At 47.1% G+C, this 16,720-nt stretch overlaps 1 protein-coding gene across 1 annotated transcript; it reads right to left on the minus strand.

The window, feature by feature from the left end:
* Positions 1–2,362: 2,362 nt before the first annotated feature.
* On the minus strand, positions 2,363–15,864 carry Cd300e (CD300e molecule). The gene is made up of 4 exons (XM_005070214.3): positions 15,766–15,864; positions 6,467–6,814; positions 5,796–5,904; positions 2,363–4,578 (listed from the first exon to the last, which is right to left on the minus strand). The coding sequence occupies exons 1-4, from the start codon at positions 15,803–15,805 to the stop codon at positions 4,458–4,460; spliced, it is 618 nt and encodes a 205-aa protein (XP_005070271.1). The 5' UTR covers positions 15,806–15,864; the 3' UTR covers positions 2,363–4,457.
* Between the last annotated feature and the right edge of the window lie 856 nt (positions 15,865–16,720).

A 16,720-nucleotide genomic window follows, 5' to 3' on the forward strand; every position in this document is an offset into this window, starting at 1 on the left:
TTCATTTGCTATAGGCAGAACACCAATAATGTAGGCACTGGGATCAACAATCAATGAATGGGACCTCATGAAACTGAAAGGCTTCTGTAAGGCAAAAGACACTGTCAATAGGACAAAACAGCAACCTACAGAATGGGAGAAGATTTTTTCAACTCCACATCTGTACCTTAATCCACATCTAATATCCAAAACATATAAAGAAATCAGGAAAGAAGACATCAACAAACCAAGTAATCCAGTTAAAAATAGGGTACAGATCTAAACAGAGAATTCTCAACGGAGGGATCTCAAATGGCTGAGAAGTACTTTAAGAAATGTTTGACATCCTTAGCAATCAGGGAAATGCAAATCAAAACTACTTTGAGATGCCATCTTTTGTTTTTGGCTTTTCTAGACAGGGTTTCTCTGTATTGTTTTGCAGGCTGTCCTGGAACTTTCTCTATAGACCAAGCTGGCCTCAAACTCACAGAGATCCACCTGCCTCTGCCTCCCAAGAGCTAGGATTAAAGGCATGTGCCACCAACGCCTGGCTTTGAGATGCCATCTTACCTGTCAGAATGGCTAAGATTTAAAAAAAAGTGACAGCTCCTGCTGGCAAGGATGTAGAGCAAGGGGAACACTCCTCCATTGCTGGTGGGAGTACAAACTTGCACAGCCACTTTGGAAATCAGTATGGAGATTCCTTGGAAAACTGGGAGTGAGGGGTGTCCCTGACTCTTTTGCCTGTGCTTGGGACCCTTTTCCTCCTACTGTGTCACCTCATCCAGCCTTAATAAAAGAGTTTTGCTAGTCTTATCGTAATTTTTATGCTGTCCAATTGATATCCATGGGAGGCCTTCTCTCTTTTTTAAGGGGAATGGAGGAGGAGTGGATTTAGGGGAGAGAGAAGAGGGGGGGTTGGAGGAGTGGAGGTAGGAGAAACTGCAGTTGGAATATGTAATGTATGTAAAGAAGAAACATGAAAATTAAAAAAAAATAAGAGTGCTTGCTGCTCCTGCAGAGGACCCATATTTGGCTCCCAGGACCTACATGGAGACTCACAGCCATCTATAACTTGAGTTCCAAGGAATCTGATGCCCTCTTCTGACCGCCAGGTGCACCGGGCATGTATGCACATAGTACACAGATATATGTGCAGGCAAAGCACCCTCTGCATAAAAAAATCTAAATTCTTTAAGGGAAATAATGTTCATAGTCCAAGAAACTGGGTCTTTCATTCCTTACTGATGGGAAAATAAGATAATATTAGCATGCTGGAATAGTCGAGTTATAAAGCTAAACATATACTATCTTAGTAGTTGTGCAAGCTTGCACACTGGAGAAATAAAAAGGTATAGTCATATAAAAGAAGACATATATATTGAAAAGAAAAAAGGGGAAATGATTAGGGATAATGCTCTTGTTCACTGTAAAGATTTGTCACTCATATTGTTTAATGAAACACTGATTGGCCAGTAGCCAGACAGCAAGTAGAGATGGGACTACCAGACTAGGAGAATTCTGGGAAGAGGAAAGGCAGAGAGAGAGTCACCAGCCAGACACAGAGGAAGTAAGATGGAAATGCCCTACTGAGAAAAGGTACCAAGCCATGTAGTTAAACATAGATAAGAATTATGGGTTAATTTAAGTTGTGAGAGTTTGCTAATAATAATCCTGAGCAATAGGCCAAACTACCATTTATTTGTTTGTTTATTTATGGTTTTTTTTCGAAACAGGGTTTCTCTGCAGCTTTGGAGCCTATCCTGACACTCACTCTGTAGACTAGGCTGACCTCAAACTCACAGAGATCCGCCTGCCTTTGCCTCCCAAGTCCTGGGATTAAAGACGTGTGCCACCAACGCCCGGTTTTCAGTTATAATTTTTTAAAAAAGAAAATATATATGACTGTGGATAGCAGTTTTATTTGTAATGGAAATGACCCAACTACTCCAGTGAACTAGTAGTTAAATGTGGCTCCCGTGCCACAAGCAAGTCCGAGGTGTCGGGGAAATAGAAGACAAGACGTCCAGTTGTTTGTGCTAAGAGAATGCATGTGTGTGTGTGTGTGTGTGTGTGTGTGTGTGTGTGTCTTTATTGCAAGTGCTAAGAGGCCTCTCTCTCTTGCAGAGAAAGCCTTATATACAGGCTTACAGCACAGTGGAAAAACCCCAGATGGAAGAGATGGTGTTTTCCTCGTGTTAGATGTTGGTGTCAGTGGGTAATGCAGGGACAGTAAGCCAGGACTAGAAAACGGGATGCACTTGGACTGCAAAACAGGATGCACTTGTTGGCTGACCAGTGACTCACAGAGATCCTGTGGGGGCTGGGACCCAACAAACTGTTGTGAATTTATTCCATTATATGATGAAATAATACCCAGTAATGAAGAGGAACGAATTCACATCTGCTTTTATGGATACCAGAGGCATTGTAACTTACTGGGGCGGGGGGATGACGATGACACTGACATCAAAATATGACACTGAAATGCTTACATTTCCAAAATATTCTCAAGGTGACAAAACCAAAGTTGGAGAGACACTCTGGTAGGTCACACCTCTAACTCCTAGTCAACACCCTGTCTGGTGACGCAGTCACACACAGAAAAGTTAGCTTCTGCAGCATCCAAGCCTGCCCCTCTCTCTCCCACACCTGTCAGTGACTCCCATCTCACAAACTTAGACCCTCCACTCTCTGACTTGTCCTTGAAGATGACACATCATCAGTGAGGTAAGCTCTCCTATATTATATTCAGAGTCTTAGTATGCTCAAGTATGTTCAGTGTTCAGAAGAGAAATGTAGGCAGAGTTGATGCTGAATCCACACACTCCATCTGAACTGCTAGAAAAAAAGCTTCCCTATGCTGGACTGACAGACATGCCTCACCCTAAGAAACTATGTCCGTGGATAGAGCTTCCATGGAGAATTATTCTTGTGAAAGTTACTCCCTGGGTCTTTGAAGGCGGGGATGTAATTATATCACTAGACCCAGGATAAATGATAAATGGGTGTTTATTGGGGAACAATTACACAGAAAAACACCAAGAACTACCAGAGTGTTTCCCTGCTCTCCCTAACAGATCAACTGGCCCAACAGAAACAGTGCTCAAAGGAAAGCCACACTTCAAGATCCTCTCTTTCTACTTCTGTCCACCCGAAGCTACACCCAAAGAGATGTGGCCACAATTTCAGGCCCACAGACCAGATATCTACAGGACTCCATCCTCACTTATGATGCTCTTATAAATACGTCCTCTCTGTGGAAACTGGCATCACTAGTTCAAGGCAGGCCTGAGCCTGAGGGTGCAGAGAGAGGTCTGACCTGACTGACTGGAGTGAATGGAGATGGTGATGCTTGTATCTAACCCTGAGAGGCCTCCTTGCAAAGAGCATCAAGGCAGAAACTTGGCAAGCATTCAGCAAACAGGGCTTTTTCTGGGGATGTCCAATGGATGCCCAGATGATGTGAGATCTCCTCACCACTGGCCCTGCACCTGCCTTTGAACAGCTATCTGTCTTTGTCCCCAAGGTGGACTCAGCCAGCTTCCAAAGTGAACAAAAATGGACCCTCCATTAACACTATGCACAGCAGGTGACCTCGGGTTAGGAAATACAGAGTGAAATCAGGGCTCTTTCTCTACTGCTGATCCGTCAAGCTGACTGATTGACTATTGTCAGCCCAGGCAAGCATGGGTTGAACTCTGATACACACTCTCTGGTCATAGGGACATAAGGAGGCTTCAAGATCATGGAGAGCTAAAATGATCAGATGGGGCAAAAGAATGCTGCGTGTTTGGGATAGTGGGTAGTGAAGATGCTCAGCCAGAAGCCAAATCTTCTGGGATTGTTCTAGAAGAGGGGACATGGCCTGTGATCCAAGTCTATGAAGGACCTGTTCCTGAGGGAACCTCTTCTCTGTAGGGAGGAGGTGATTGCTGCCATCGGAGACAATGACCTGAGATGCTTTTATGTCACAGAGATCAAGGGGCTTGTGTTCAAGAACCTTCTAGAGGATTCTTACCCTTGGAGTGGGTGAGAGCACAAACTGAGAAATCTGGAAACAGGAAAGGGGGACCCTAACACACGGCCAGGGGAGTCTTGTCCCTCTTTTTTGGGTGGGGGATACCACACAGTCTCATCATGTAGCCCTGGCTGTCTGGAACTCACTATGTAGACCAGGCTGGCCTAGGACTCACAGAGATCCACCTTCCTCTGCCTCTCCAGTGCTGGGATTAAAGGTGTGCCGCCATCATTCCCTGCTTTGTTCCCTCTTTCATGCTGAGGACTTCATGGGAGTCTGGTATCTCAGAGTCTCGGACCCTCCCTTGAGACATGGAATAGTCAAGTCCAGAATCCAGGCACTGTGCGTCCGTGCAGAGTCAGTCTGGAGTCCAGTGTGCCTCACCCGGTCTGCAGGGCTGAGCCCCTCCCAGGGCATTCCTGGGCTACTCCATGTCACAGCTCTTGGGCAGTTCGCGTTAAATTCCCCCAGGAGTCTTCTGAAGCCTGTTCACCCAGAAGACAGCACAGAGCATGCTCAGAAACAGGGGCAGCTTCAGGAAGACCAGGACCTGGAAGTGGACGCTGCTGAGCAGGGGCCTGCGGGGCAGGTGGGGATGGAGAATGAGTTCAGAGGGTGGTTCCAGGACCCGCCTGTCTGGCCCCGCATTTCCTAACAGCTGCCTCGAAAGCCTGGATGATCCAGACTCAAACTAGGAAATGACTCAAGGAAGTCTGCTCCCGTGGTCCTGCCCCCTGCCCCGCCCCCATCTCTTGTTAAGGGGAGGTGATTGGTGAAGAGAGGGAAGGGTTCTAGGCAGACGCAGTTTTCTAGGAGCATGGCCCAGAGCTACCTACTGTCGCCCAGTTATTAACTGGCTTTATTGGGGGGGGGGGGTCAGATCTCACATAGCACAGGGAGCATGGCCCTTTCTGAGTGCCTCTGGGAGAGAAGGAAGAACGAATGTAAACTTCAGCCTGGAGCTGAGGCTGCCCTGGGAGCTCCTGGGAGCAAGGACCACAGCCAACAAAGACCTTTACCTTTATTTGTTTATGGCGGGGCTCAGAGACCAAACGAAATCTGTTAGACCTGCTGGCAGACACCTTTACCCACTGAGTCACCTCCCTGGCCTTCAACAATATCATTTTTAAAAGGCACAGAACTAGAACTCTAAGTCTAGAGTCCGGCGGGGAAGAATAGAAAAGAGAGGTGGGAATGGAAAGGGTCTGCGAATCTACCAAGCACAGACTCTGCCCCAAGCCTGTGTCCCTCCAACCCCTCTGCCATACTTGGCATCTACACGCAGGCTTGGAGAATGTGGAAGCCGAGATCAGAACGAGAGGAAATATCACTCAATAGTAAGGTTTCCTCATCGTGAGTGAGTGACACGGCCGACTGATGGGGGACGGCCTTCTGTATATATGCTTCTCTTATTGGTTGACGAATAAAACACTGATTGGCCAATAGAGGCAGGAAGATAGGCAGGACTAGGAGATGAGGAGAATTCTGGGAAAGGTAGGGAGAGAGAGAGAGAGGAGACGTCATATAGAGACTGGAAGGAAAGGACGTGCCAGGTGTTCTCTGATAAGATAAGGTTGTATAGAAATACATAGATTAATAGTTATGGGTTAATAATTAAGACAGAGCTAGCCAATAAGAAGCCCTAGATATCAGCCAACAGTTTTATAATTAATGTAAGTCTCTGTGTGTTCATTTGAGGCTGAAGCGGCGGGACCTGGCAGGACAAGAAACTCCAGAAACGCCTGACCCCCAGAATCCTACAGCTCGTGACTCTGTCCAGGACTTGGATCCTTACCATAGCTGGAGGAGAAACACCTCACTGGTGCTAATCCTCAGGTGTCCAGTATTCACTAGTGGGAGGAAGGGGGTTGTAGCTGGAAGTGTGGTCTCCATGAGAGTTGTGGCTGTTGGAGATAAAGATGCACATTAGGTCGCTGCTTGGTCCCAAGCCTGCACTAAATGAGATCTGTGTGGATCTGAGGTCACACAGAAACATAATTTCACACAGGCTTTCAAGAAATATTTTAAGCCAAACCTCAGCCACATCCTGGATGGGGCTCTCAGGGGCTGAAGAAGCCTTCCTGCCAAAGACTGGCCAATATGTCATCGCAGACTTTGTTCCCATTGCCATCTGAGAGAACTTCCAGGGCACCCCCTGCTTGGTGACAAGTCCTTGACAGACAGTGTGAAAGAACACAAATCTCAGCTTATGGCCCAATAATCCTCCCAGACACCATGGAGGACTCTCAGACACCCTTCATTACAGATCACTTTCACTCATCACTAAGGAAGAATTAGATCGTCTCTCACTCCTCCTAGAGACATCAAGTTTCGGGTGATTTGTGCGACCTATACATCAACTCCTGTCTTATGGCCTAGATGAGGACAGTACTCAGAGGCACATGACAAGAGAATCCCCACCCACATGCCCCAAGCATGGACACTTCCTAAAAGCTCTGTGCTTACCTGGGAAAACATGTACCTTTACGAGGACTGCTGGGTCACGTGACCACGAATCCCAGATAAAGAAGGTCTGGATCTTGCACCAGTAAGATCCAGCGTCATCTTCACTGAGGTTCTCCATGGTCACTGTCATGGAGAAGTTCTCAGCGTGGTCTCTGATGGACACACGGCCATTCTTCTTTTCTTCCCCATTTCTTTTGATTTCCACAATAGTTTTACAATCTGTGTCGTGCTTTCCTCGACACCAGTATTTAACATGGTCCTTGTATGATTTTCCATACTGACACCGCACATGAACGGTGCCTCCCACGTAGCCAGACACAGAGCCAGGGCCCGTCAGAGATAAGCAACCTGGAAAACACGAACCTGAGTCTGGGTCTCCTTCCCAATGGGCTGGGAAGTAACTAACTTTTCCTGAGGCTTGGGGAGATTCAGGAAGAGGGCCAGGAGAGACGTTTGCACTTGGGATCCCAGGCAAATGGACTATAGGCTGTGTCAGAGAGACAAGTAGAAACTGTATCCCAGTCCCTGTCTCCCCACCCCCACCCTGTGTACCACCACTGCCAGGCGAGACTCCTTTTTTAAAAAATTATTTTATGTATGTAGCGTGCACACCCACAGAGGTCAGAAGAAGACTCCTGGAACTAGTTACAGATAGTAGCAAGCCTCCATGTGAGTTCTAGGAACGAAGTCTGGGTCCTCTGTGAGAGCAACAAGTGCTCTTAGCCACAGAGTCATCTATTCAGTCCCAAGAGACTGCACTTTGCAGGTAGCTTTGGTCTGTGTTTTGAGGATGGAGGATAATTGCACACACTGGATACAAACTCCAGCATCCAGCACCACTCACATGGTTCAGGCTGACTACTTTCATATCCCTGGAAGAAGAAAGGGCCAATCCATAGACTCACTGGAGTAAACTGAGACTGTACATGGGCAGTATAGAAAGAAAGGGAAATTATGGGGACAAGATAAGGCAGTGGAGCCCCCTTGTCCTAGAGCCTCTCACCAGGGATGAGAACATTCCAGCAAGCCAGTATATGTTGAAAAGGCTGCTGTCATAGACTTGGCATTCATTTAAAATATAGATATTTAGCATTAAAGTAGCAATGGCCCAGGCTGAAGGTTTGAATTTGCATGCCCTTGGGTAAGACTTTATTCCTTTCCTCACATTGCCCAAGAAACTTGTATCTTAGAGAAACCCTGTCTTGAAAAAAAATAAGAAAAAAGATATCTTTATTAGGCCTATTAATTGTTTTGATAAGCCTTATTCCCTTGAACAACAGTCCCCAAAAGCCCTTCCTCCCTTAAATTGCTTCTTGCTGGGTATTTTGTTACAATAGTGAGAAAACTCATACATTGTAACAACTGGACAAGCAGGAAGCATCCTGGGATGTTTCTTGAACATACAAGCTTGTCTTGCCTCTAGACGCTTCCATAGCCAGTGGTGAGCTCAGTAGAGGCGATGGATCTAGGTCTCATTTTCAGTTCTTCCTTGTAGTTGCTGAAGGGACACCGGCCCCCTGGGACACTGGCTCCGTCAAGCAAGTGGCTCTGGCATCTTGTCCTTCTCTTCCTATTCCCTCTGCCTTCCTGAAAACCGTTAGATTACAACCTAAAGCCAGCCCCCAAGGTCTATTCCATTATTTGTTCACTTCCTTCTCTTAAGGCTGACTACCAAGGTCCAGTTATCGAAGTACTAAAGCCCAGCCATCAAAACCCCATTTGGTTCACCTAGTTAACATGCCCAACTAAAAAGAAACACCTCTCCCTAACATGGGGTTCCCCCTTTACCTTCATAAACTGCCTATCTGACTGTGTGTCTTTTGCCTTTTGCTCTATCCAAAGGCAGTCCTTTGTCCCTCCAGGACAAACACCCATGCCCCCTTTCCCTTGTTCCCCTTCTCCTTCATCCTTTCCTTTACCATGACATCCTAGGACATTTGAACACAGACCTCCCCTGCTGCTGTTTTCTGTCTGAGTCAGAAAGCAGCCACGTTAACTTACCTTCTCTGCTAACAAAGGCTTTCTCTGTGAAAACAGGTGTTTGGGTGTGCTTTGTTCCTAATCCAGGGTTCAGGAGGAAGCCCCCACTGTCCCAGTGTGTGGGAAGGGGGCCTCCATTAGTTGCCCCTTACTGTATGTCCCTAAAATGAAGACATTGCTGCCTTCTCTGCCAAGGTCACAAATGGTCATAGGTTAAAATGGCCTTAACAGGAGCCAGGCGGTGGTGGCACACGCCTTTAATCCCAGCACTCGGGAGGCAGAGGCAGGCAGATCTCTGTGAGTTCGAGGCCAGGCTGGACTAAAAGCCTCCAAAACAATACAGAGAAACCCTGTCTCGTAAACCCCCCCCCCAAAAATGGTCTTAACAGTCCCGATGAGACCATCTACTGTGGGCACCACAGGCCCTGATGGTACTCAACATTCTGCACTTCAATTGCTTCTTCTTTTATTAGTTTTTCCATTAAAACTTATTTTACTCACTGAGTGTGGTGGCACACACCTTTAATCCCAGCACTCAGTGGGCAGGGGCAGGCGGATCTCTGTGAGTTTGGGGTCAGCCTGGTCTACAAAGTGAGTTCCAGGACAGTCAGGGCAGAGACACAAAGAAACCCTGTCTCAAACAAACAAAAAGCCCTAAAAGCAAAACATTATTTCATTCAAATTATGTTTTCTAAAAGGGAAGGCTCTGTGTGAGTCATCTTTGGAAGGTCTCCTGCCCTTTCAAAACCACATTTGCTGAACTGAGCGTTTCAGATAGACTTAGCGCCATCTTGACTGGAAGACAGTGAATGACGGAGTTGAGCAACATCTTTTGTGTGGAGTGAGAGCCTGCGTCAGCTGAGGACATGGCAGCACTGACTACAGGAGTCTGGGCGGCAAGACTGCTTGACAGTTTCACCCAAATTCCAATCTGAGCGTTTGTACACTATCCTTGTCCCCGGATGGGGGTTGCCGTCCTTCCCCGGGGTCTCCACCACCAGGCAGCTGGTCATGGCGGTTCTCTCAGCACCTCCATGAAGCCCGTGGGGCACCTCAGGCCAGAGGCCAGGACTCTGGTAGCCACTGATCTAATCAAATCTAAGAAGCTTCCAGAATGTTCAGGAGGGAACCTGCCTCTCCACTACATAGCAACAGGGGCAGGTCAGAAATGCCTTTGTGTTTTTGTTTTTGAGACAGTCCTGACCTCAAGGTCCTCTCGCCTCTGCCTCCTGAGAGTTGGGATTACACCACGAGGCATCACACCAAGACGTTATTTTATTTAATATAAGGTCCTCAGGTTCGTTCATATTTTGATAAATGTCAGGGCTGATTTGAGCATTGTAAAATGTGTACATACATCAAAATAACATACTGCACATAAATAACTAAGTGTATGCAGTCATCATGTCAATCAAGTAAAGTTCTAATAACATTACAAACTTGAAAGTATGGACTATAAAATATACAATGAATAGAAGTTCTGGTTTCTGCCTGGAAGACCAGGACCCAGAGGCTGGATGGCCCAGAGACCTAGGATAGAACCAGACACGGCTGGAGAAAAACAGAATGTCAATGATGCCTAACAATACTCTGTTACACTCATTGATTTGTGCCTAGCCCAGTTGTCACCAGAGAGGGTTCACCCAACAGCTGATGGAAACAGATGCAGAGACCCACAGCCAAACGCTAGGCTGAGCTGGGAGAATCCTGCTGAAGAGAGGGAGGAAGGATTGTATGAGCCCAAGGGGCCAAGGATGTCACAAGAAAACTCACATCATCAACTAACCTGGGCTCACAAGAGACTGAGCCAACAACCAGGGAAACCTGCATGGGACTGACCTAGGGCCTCTGCATATAGGTGACAGTTACATAGCTTTTTTGTGGGACTCCTAACAGCGGGAGCAGGGATTGTCTTTGACTCTTTGCTGGCTTTTGGAACCCTATTCCTCATACTGGGTCGCCTTGCCCAGCCTTAATACAAGGTGAGGTGCCTAGTATTACTGCAACTTGATACGCCATGTTTTGTTGATATCCTTGGGAGACCTGCCCTTTTCTGAATAGAAACTGAGGAGGAGTTGTAAACAGAGGTTTCTCTGTCCCCGTCCCGCAGCCACTTCTAAATAATCATTCAGAGGCTTAATATTAATTACAAACTGCTTGGCCTATGGCTCAGGCTTATTACTAACTAGCTCTTACAATTAAATTAACTCATTTCTGTAGATCTATGCGTTGCCACGTGGCCATGGCTTTCATCAGTCTGCTGGCATCTTGTTTCTTGGGCAGCTGGCTTGTGTCTCTCTCGATTCCACCCCTCTTTCTCCCTGTATTCAGTTTGACTTTCCCACCTGGCTATATTCTGCCTTGCTATGGGCCAAAGCAGCTTTTATTATCAACTAATGAGAGCAACATATGTTCACTGCGTACAGAAAGGTTATCCAAAGCAAGGACTGGATTGGGGGCGAGCAGGGGGAGCCAGGGGGAGGCACTAGGAGGGGAGAGTGGGGGGGAATTGCTGTCCGGGTGTAAAATAAACAAATACCTTTTTAAAAAAGAAGTTCTAGTTTCTCATTAAATTTTTGTTTATTTATGGATGGGGGTGTGGTGTTTGCAGAGGTCAGAGGACAACTTTAGGGGGTCAGTTCTCTCTTTCCATTTTGTGGGTTCTTCGGCTCAGACTCAAGGCTTGTGTGGCGAGCACTTCGCCCATGAGCCGTCTCACTGGGCCTAGCTTGTTCGTTTTATTTTGCTTTTGTTGTCATTGCTGTTTGTTTTTGGTTTTCTTTCTCTCTCTTTTCTTCCCTCCTCCCCCCTTCTTTTTCTGTAGACAAAGTCTCCCCAGCAAGGCAAAGCTGGCCTGGAATCCACCGTCCTCTTCACCTCAACCCTTTGAGTGTTAGCATGTCAGGTGGGCACCACCCTGCCTGGCTCTTTCTGATGGTTTTTATAGCAGAAGTCACTTCCTGCTGGGTGGTGGTGGCGCATGCCTTTAATCCCAGCACCCAGGCAGAGGCAGGTGAATTTCTGTGAGTTCGAGACCAGCCTGGTCTACAGAGCGAGTTCCAGAACAGCCTCCAAAGCCACAAAAAAAAATCACTCCCTTTCTCTTTGCCTGTCCCCCACATGCTCTGGAATTGCCCCTTCCATCTCTCTTCTTATCCTTTCCTCGTTCCTAGTTCTCAGGCTCACGATATAAACCCTTGTGGGCCTCCTCTAGAAATGGAAAATGACTGCCTTTTCCCAAACCGTGTTTATAACCTTGGTGGGTGCAGAGGAATCCTGTGAAAGAAGAGGGTAAACAAACAAACAAACAAAAGAAGAGGGTGATGTGTCAGGGCTGAGACGCAGGAGAGCGCACTTTGTGCAAATTACTTCAGTGTTTGAATCTGGCCGTGGGCACCTGCCTGCCCACGTGCAAACACACTCTTGGGGAAAAGGTGAATGGGTCAGGTTGGGAGGCCATCCGGCTCCTGGAAGATGGGCAAAAAGAGGCTCTTGTCTTCATTTTAACTGTGCTAGATGACAGCACTTGGGTGATTTTGTCAGATGTAAACAAACTTACTCAGAGAAGCAGGAATGGTGTTTGCAGGTCACTGCAGTGTCAATATTTGCATCATATCTAACTTTAAGCTGCCATTTACTGTAGAGAAGGGAAAAGCCCATAGTGGTTTCCTATGGTCTAGGACAAGGAAGCTCCGATCACTGCTGTTTCTGAAATCTATTCCAGCAGTTTCAGAATTTCCACCACACTCTCCAAATCGTATGAAGAGCATATCATCATCATCATCACCACCACCACCATCATCTTCACCATCCACACCACCATCATCACCATCACAGCCACCATCACCACCATCTGAAGACTCAAGCTCCTCCAGGGTCAGATCTATGTCTTGAATCCCAGTGTCTGATACTCTGTCTCACACAACATCTCTGCTCAGTACGTATTTGCCAAAAAGAGAAAGGGATATGTGAGTGATCCAGAGCAAAAGCTCATGTCTTCAGAGTAAGTGAATATACTCCCCAAGCTCAGAAACCTCACCTTCAGAAAAATCAGGACATTTCTAAATAAGATGAGAGACCCCTGAGAGTGTTTTCAGGTGAGCAGCAGAAATTATCAGAAAAAAATGAAGGGGTTGTTGATGGAACAAGGTCACAGAGGAGGTCCTGAGAGGCAAGGTATTATCACCACACCATCATTGTTACCATCACCATCAACCACCACCACCATCACCATCACACCACCACCATCACCATCACACCACCATCACCATCACACCACCACCATCACCATCACACCACCACCATCACCATCACACCACCACCATCACCATCACACCACCACCATCACCATCACACCACCATCACCATCACACCACCACCATCACCATCACACCACCACCATCACCATCACACCACCACCATCACCATCATCACCACCATCACCATCATCATCACCAGCAACAACCACTATCACCACCACCATCACCATCACACCACCACCATCACCATCACACCACCATCACACCACCATCACCATCACACCACCACCATCACCATCACACCACCATCACCATCACACCACCACCATCACCATCACACCACCACCACCATCATCACCATCATCATCACTATCACCAACAACAACCACCATCATCACCATCACCATTATTACCACCACCACCAACAGCAACCATCATCACCACCACCATCATCATCACCATCATCATCACCACCACCATCATCACCACCACCACCACCATCATCACCACCACCACCATCATCACCATCACCATCACCATCACCATCACCAACAACAACCACCATCATCACCACCACCATCATCACCATCACCAACAACAACCACCATCACCACCACCACCATCATCACCACCACCACCACCATCATCACCACCACCATCATCACCACCACCACCATCATCACCACCACCATCATCATCACCAACAACAACCACCATCACCACCACCACCATCATCATCATCACCATCACCATCACCACCACCATCATCACCATCATCATCACCACCACCACCACCATCATCACCACCACCACCATCACCATCACCAACAACAACCACCATCATCACCATCATCATCATCACCATCACCAACAACAACCACCATCACCACCACCACCATCATCACCACCACCACCACCATCATCACCACCACCATCATCACCACCACCACCATCATCACCACCACCATCATCATCACCACCACCACCACCATCACCACCACCACCACCATCATCACCATCATCACACCATCATCACCATCATCATCATCACCATCACCATCACCACCACCATCATCACCATCATCATCACCACCACCACCACCATCATCACCACCACCACCATCATCATCACCACCACCACCATCATCACCATCATCATCACCATCACCATCACCAACAACAACCACCATCATCACCATCATCATCATCACCATCACCACCACCATCATCACCACCACCATCATCACCACCACCACCACCATCATCACCACCACCATCATCACCATCATCATCATCACCATCACCACCACCATCATCACCACCACCACCACCACCATCACCACCACCATCATCACCACCACCACCACCATCACCACCACCACCACCATCATCACCATCATCACACCATCATCACCATCATCATCATCACCATCACCACCACCATCATCACCATCATCATCATCACACCATCATCACCATCATCACCATCACCATCACCATCATCACCATCACCATCACCATCACCACCACCATCACCACTGTTATCACCACCATCAACAACAACAACAACCACTATCACCACTGCCATCACCACCACCATCATGATCATAGCATTCACTCAGGTCACTTTAGCCCCTCATACATGTGATACTATGCATCTTATTGTCTTACTTAGCCTAAAGATCTAGACCTTGTTTTGTTGTTTTAAACCAGGTCCTCATGTAGCCAAAGCTGGCCTCGAACTAACTATGTAGTTAAGGATGTCCTTAAGCCTTTGGTCCTCCTGCCTCTGCCTCCCAAGCACTGAGATTGCAGGTGTGTGCCACAACCCCTGGTGAATGATCTAGATGTGAAGGTATTGAGGGATCCTGGAGATCATCCAGTCTCCTCTCACTTCACTCATGAGGAAACTATGTTTTGCGGTCTTCAAGATGTCTCAGCGCTTTGCTGTGCAAACCTGGCCATCATAGTTAGGTCCCAAGAATCCCCATAAAGGAGAAGACGAGAACTGACTCTACAAGACTAGCCTCTGCCCTCACATTCCCACCCACAACCACACACACAGGCACACACATAGTTTTTAAAAAAAGCAAAGCTAACTACATGTGATCAGAGTCCCTCAACTGGTCTCCCTTTAAGTCCTAACCTTTAAATTCTGCATACTGTGAGGATCCATTAAAAAAAAACAAACAAACATAAAACTTATCTGCAAGGATGAGAAATAGTCTCTAATTTTCATCCTCAACTATTTCCCACAAGAGAATGTATTTCTTTCTTTTTTTTTTATTTGGTTTTTTAAGACAGGAGTCTCCCTTTGTAGACAAGTCTAGTCTTTCACTCACCAAAATCCACTCTGCCCTTACTTCCCAAGTACTGGGATTAAAGGCATGTAACACCATGCTTGGCCTAAATATCTTTTTAAGATTTTTTTAAAGGCAAGATCTCACTATGTACCAAGGCAACCCTACAACCCTGCAAGCCTCCTGCCTCAGCCTCCTGGGTGCTGTGACTACAGGTGCACACCATTACACCTGTCTGTGCGTTATTTCTCACACACCTTTCCAACCTCTCTGAACTAAATGTCACTAAGACAAAGCCATTGCTACATCTACCCTTTCCACGATCTCCACTTAATATAAATCATTGCTTTTCTGTCCGAAAGGCTGTTCGTCCTTCAAGACTGACTTCTGTGAAGCCTTGAAGAAGCCTCCATGCTTCTGAGAGAAAAGCTGGGGGTCCCTGGCATAGCCTGTTTCTACATGAACGCTGTGTGTTGCAGAGGGTCCCACGCTGTAGTAAAACTACTTGACTGTCTCATCCCTTGATTGAGGAACTTGCTTATAGTTACAACAGCCAGAACAATCCAGGCATGCAGTTGCTACTTAATACGTGTTTGTAGAGTCCATGGATGAATTTTGGAGTATATAGACAGAAAAAGAGATGGGTAAATAGACGTGTCCCCTGCCTCTTCTGCTGACACCTCGATTCTGGCTTGAACCCAGGACTCCTATTCTGCCACCCTCTGCAAGATCAGATTCACAGATCCATAGCCCCACTCACCTCGCAGGCAGAGAAGGAGCAGAGCTGGGCACAGCCGCATGCTCCTGCCTCGATGGGTGCTGTCTCCAGGAAGAGCCAGGTGACCACTGGCACCCACTCCTTGCTCAAGCTCTGTCTGTGTTTTTTCTCTCACTACTTCCTTCTTAGTCTAAGCCACTTCCCAATTTAACAAAAGAGGAAGATGAGCAAGGGCCCCTTCAGAGAGTGGACAGACCCACCGCAGGAGCCTGCCTTTAATGAGAGCAGGGTTTCACAGCGAACCCTCGGGAAAGCCAATTGCTGTGTGTGACAACCCCAGCTCAGGGAATCCCTGCTTCTCACACCCCGTTTCTAAGTCAGTACACTTCCTTGATCTCCATAGCTTCCCTTCGCTGTAAAGTCATAAGAGCCCCCACTCAAAGAGCAGAGATGAGCACTCTGTCTCTTTCAACAATTACCTCTGCAGTTGACTCCAGGCCTCCTCCTTTAATCCAGCAAATCACTATCCCTCCAGACTTGATGTTCTGACTTCCTGTGAGCAAGCACTACTTAAGTTACCAAGTGTTCACCTAATTCAGAATCAAGGTCGACACTCAAGGCATAGATGCCAGAGTCATGCCAGCTTAAATCCTGTCTCCATCGCTTTGTAACTTTATTTATCTTTTTTTATTTATCCACTGTGTGCACACACGCCACAGTGCATGCATGGAGATCAGAGGACAACGTGAGGGAGTTGGTTCTCTCCTTCTACCACGTCGTGCTTGGGACCAAACTCAGGTCATCACGTTTGGCAGCAAGCACCTTTACCCCCTGAGCCAGCCCCCGCTCCCCATTTCTGCCATGGACTGACAGCATGCCCTTGATCATGTTGTGGGATCATTCTTCCCTCCAGTTTCTTCATCTATGAGGCAGAATAATCATGGCAACTCTTTTGTTGTTGCCTTTGCTTATCTGTTACTCTTTTTCAATCTCAGGT

Source organism: Mesocricetus auratus, unplaced genomic scaffold, assembly GCF_017639785.1.
Source record: "Mesocricetus auratus isolate SY011 unplaced genomic scaffold, BCM_Maur_2.0 Super-Scaffold_100007, whole genome shotgun sequence".
Lineage (NCBI taxonomy): Eukaryota > Metazoa > Chordata > Mammalia > Rodentia > Cricetidae > Mesocricetus > Mesocricetus auratus.

Bases quoted from the DNA above. Each gene is read 5' to 3' on its own strand.
- Cd300e (XM_005070214.3), bottom strand. From the start codon at position 15,805: ATGCGGCTGTGCCCAGCTCTGCTCCTTCTCTGCCTGCGAG. The intron at 5,905-6,466 runs GTAAGCACAGAG...TATCTCCAACAG, and splicing joins AAAGGTACATGTTTTCCCAG to CCACAACTCTCATGGAGACC. The intron at 4,579-5,795 runs GTAAGGATCCAA...CCTGCCCCGCAG, and splicing joins GTGTTTCTCCTCCAGCTATG to GCCCCTGCTCAGCAGCGTCC.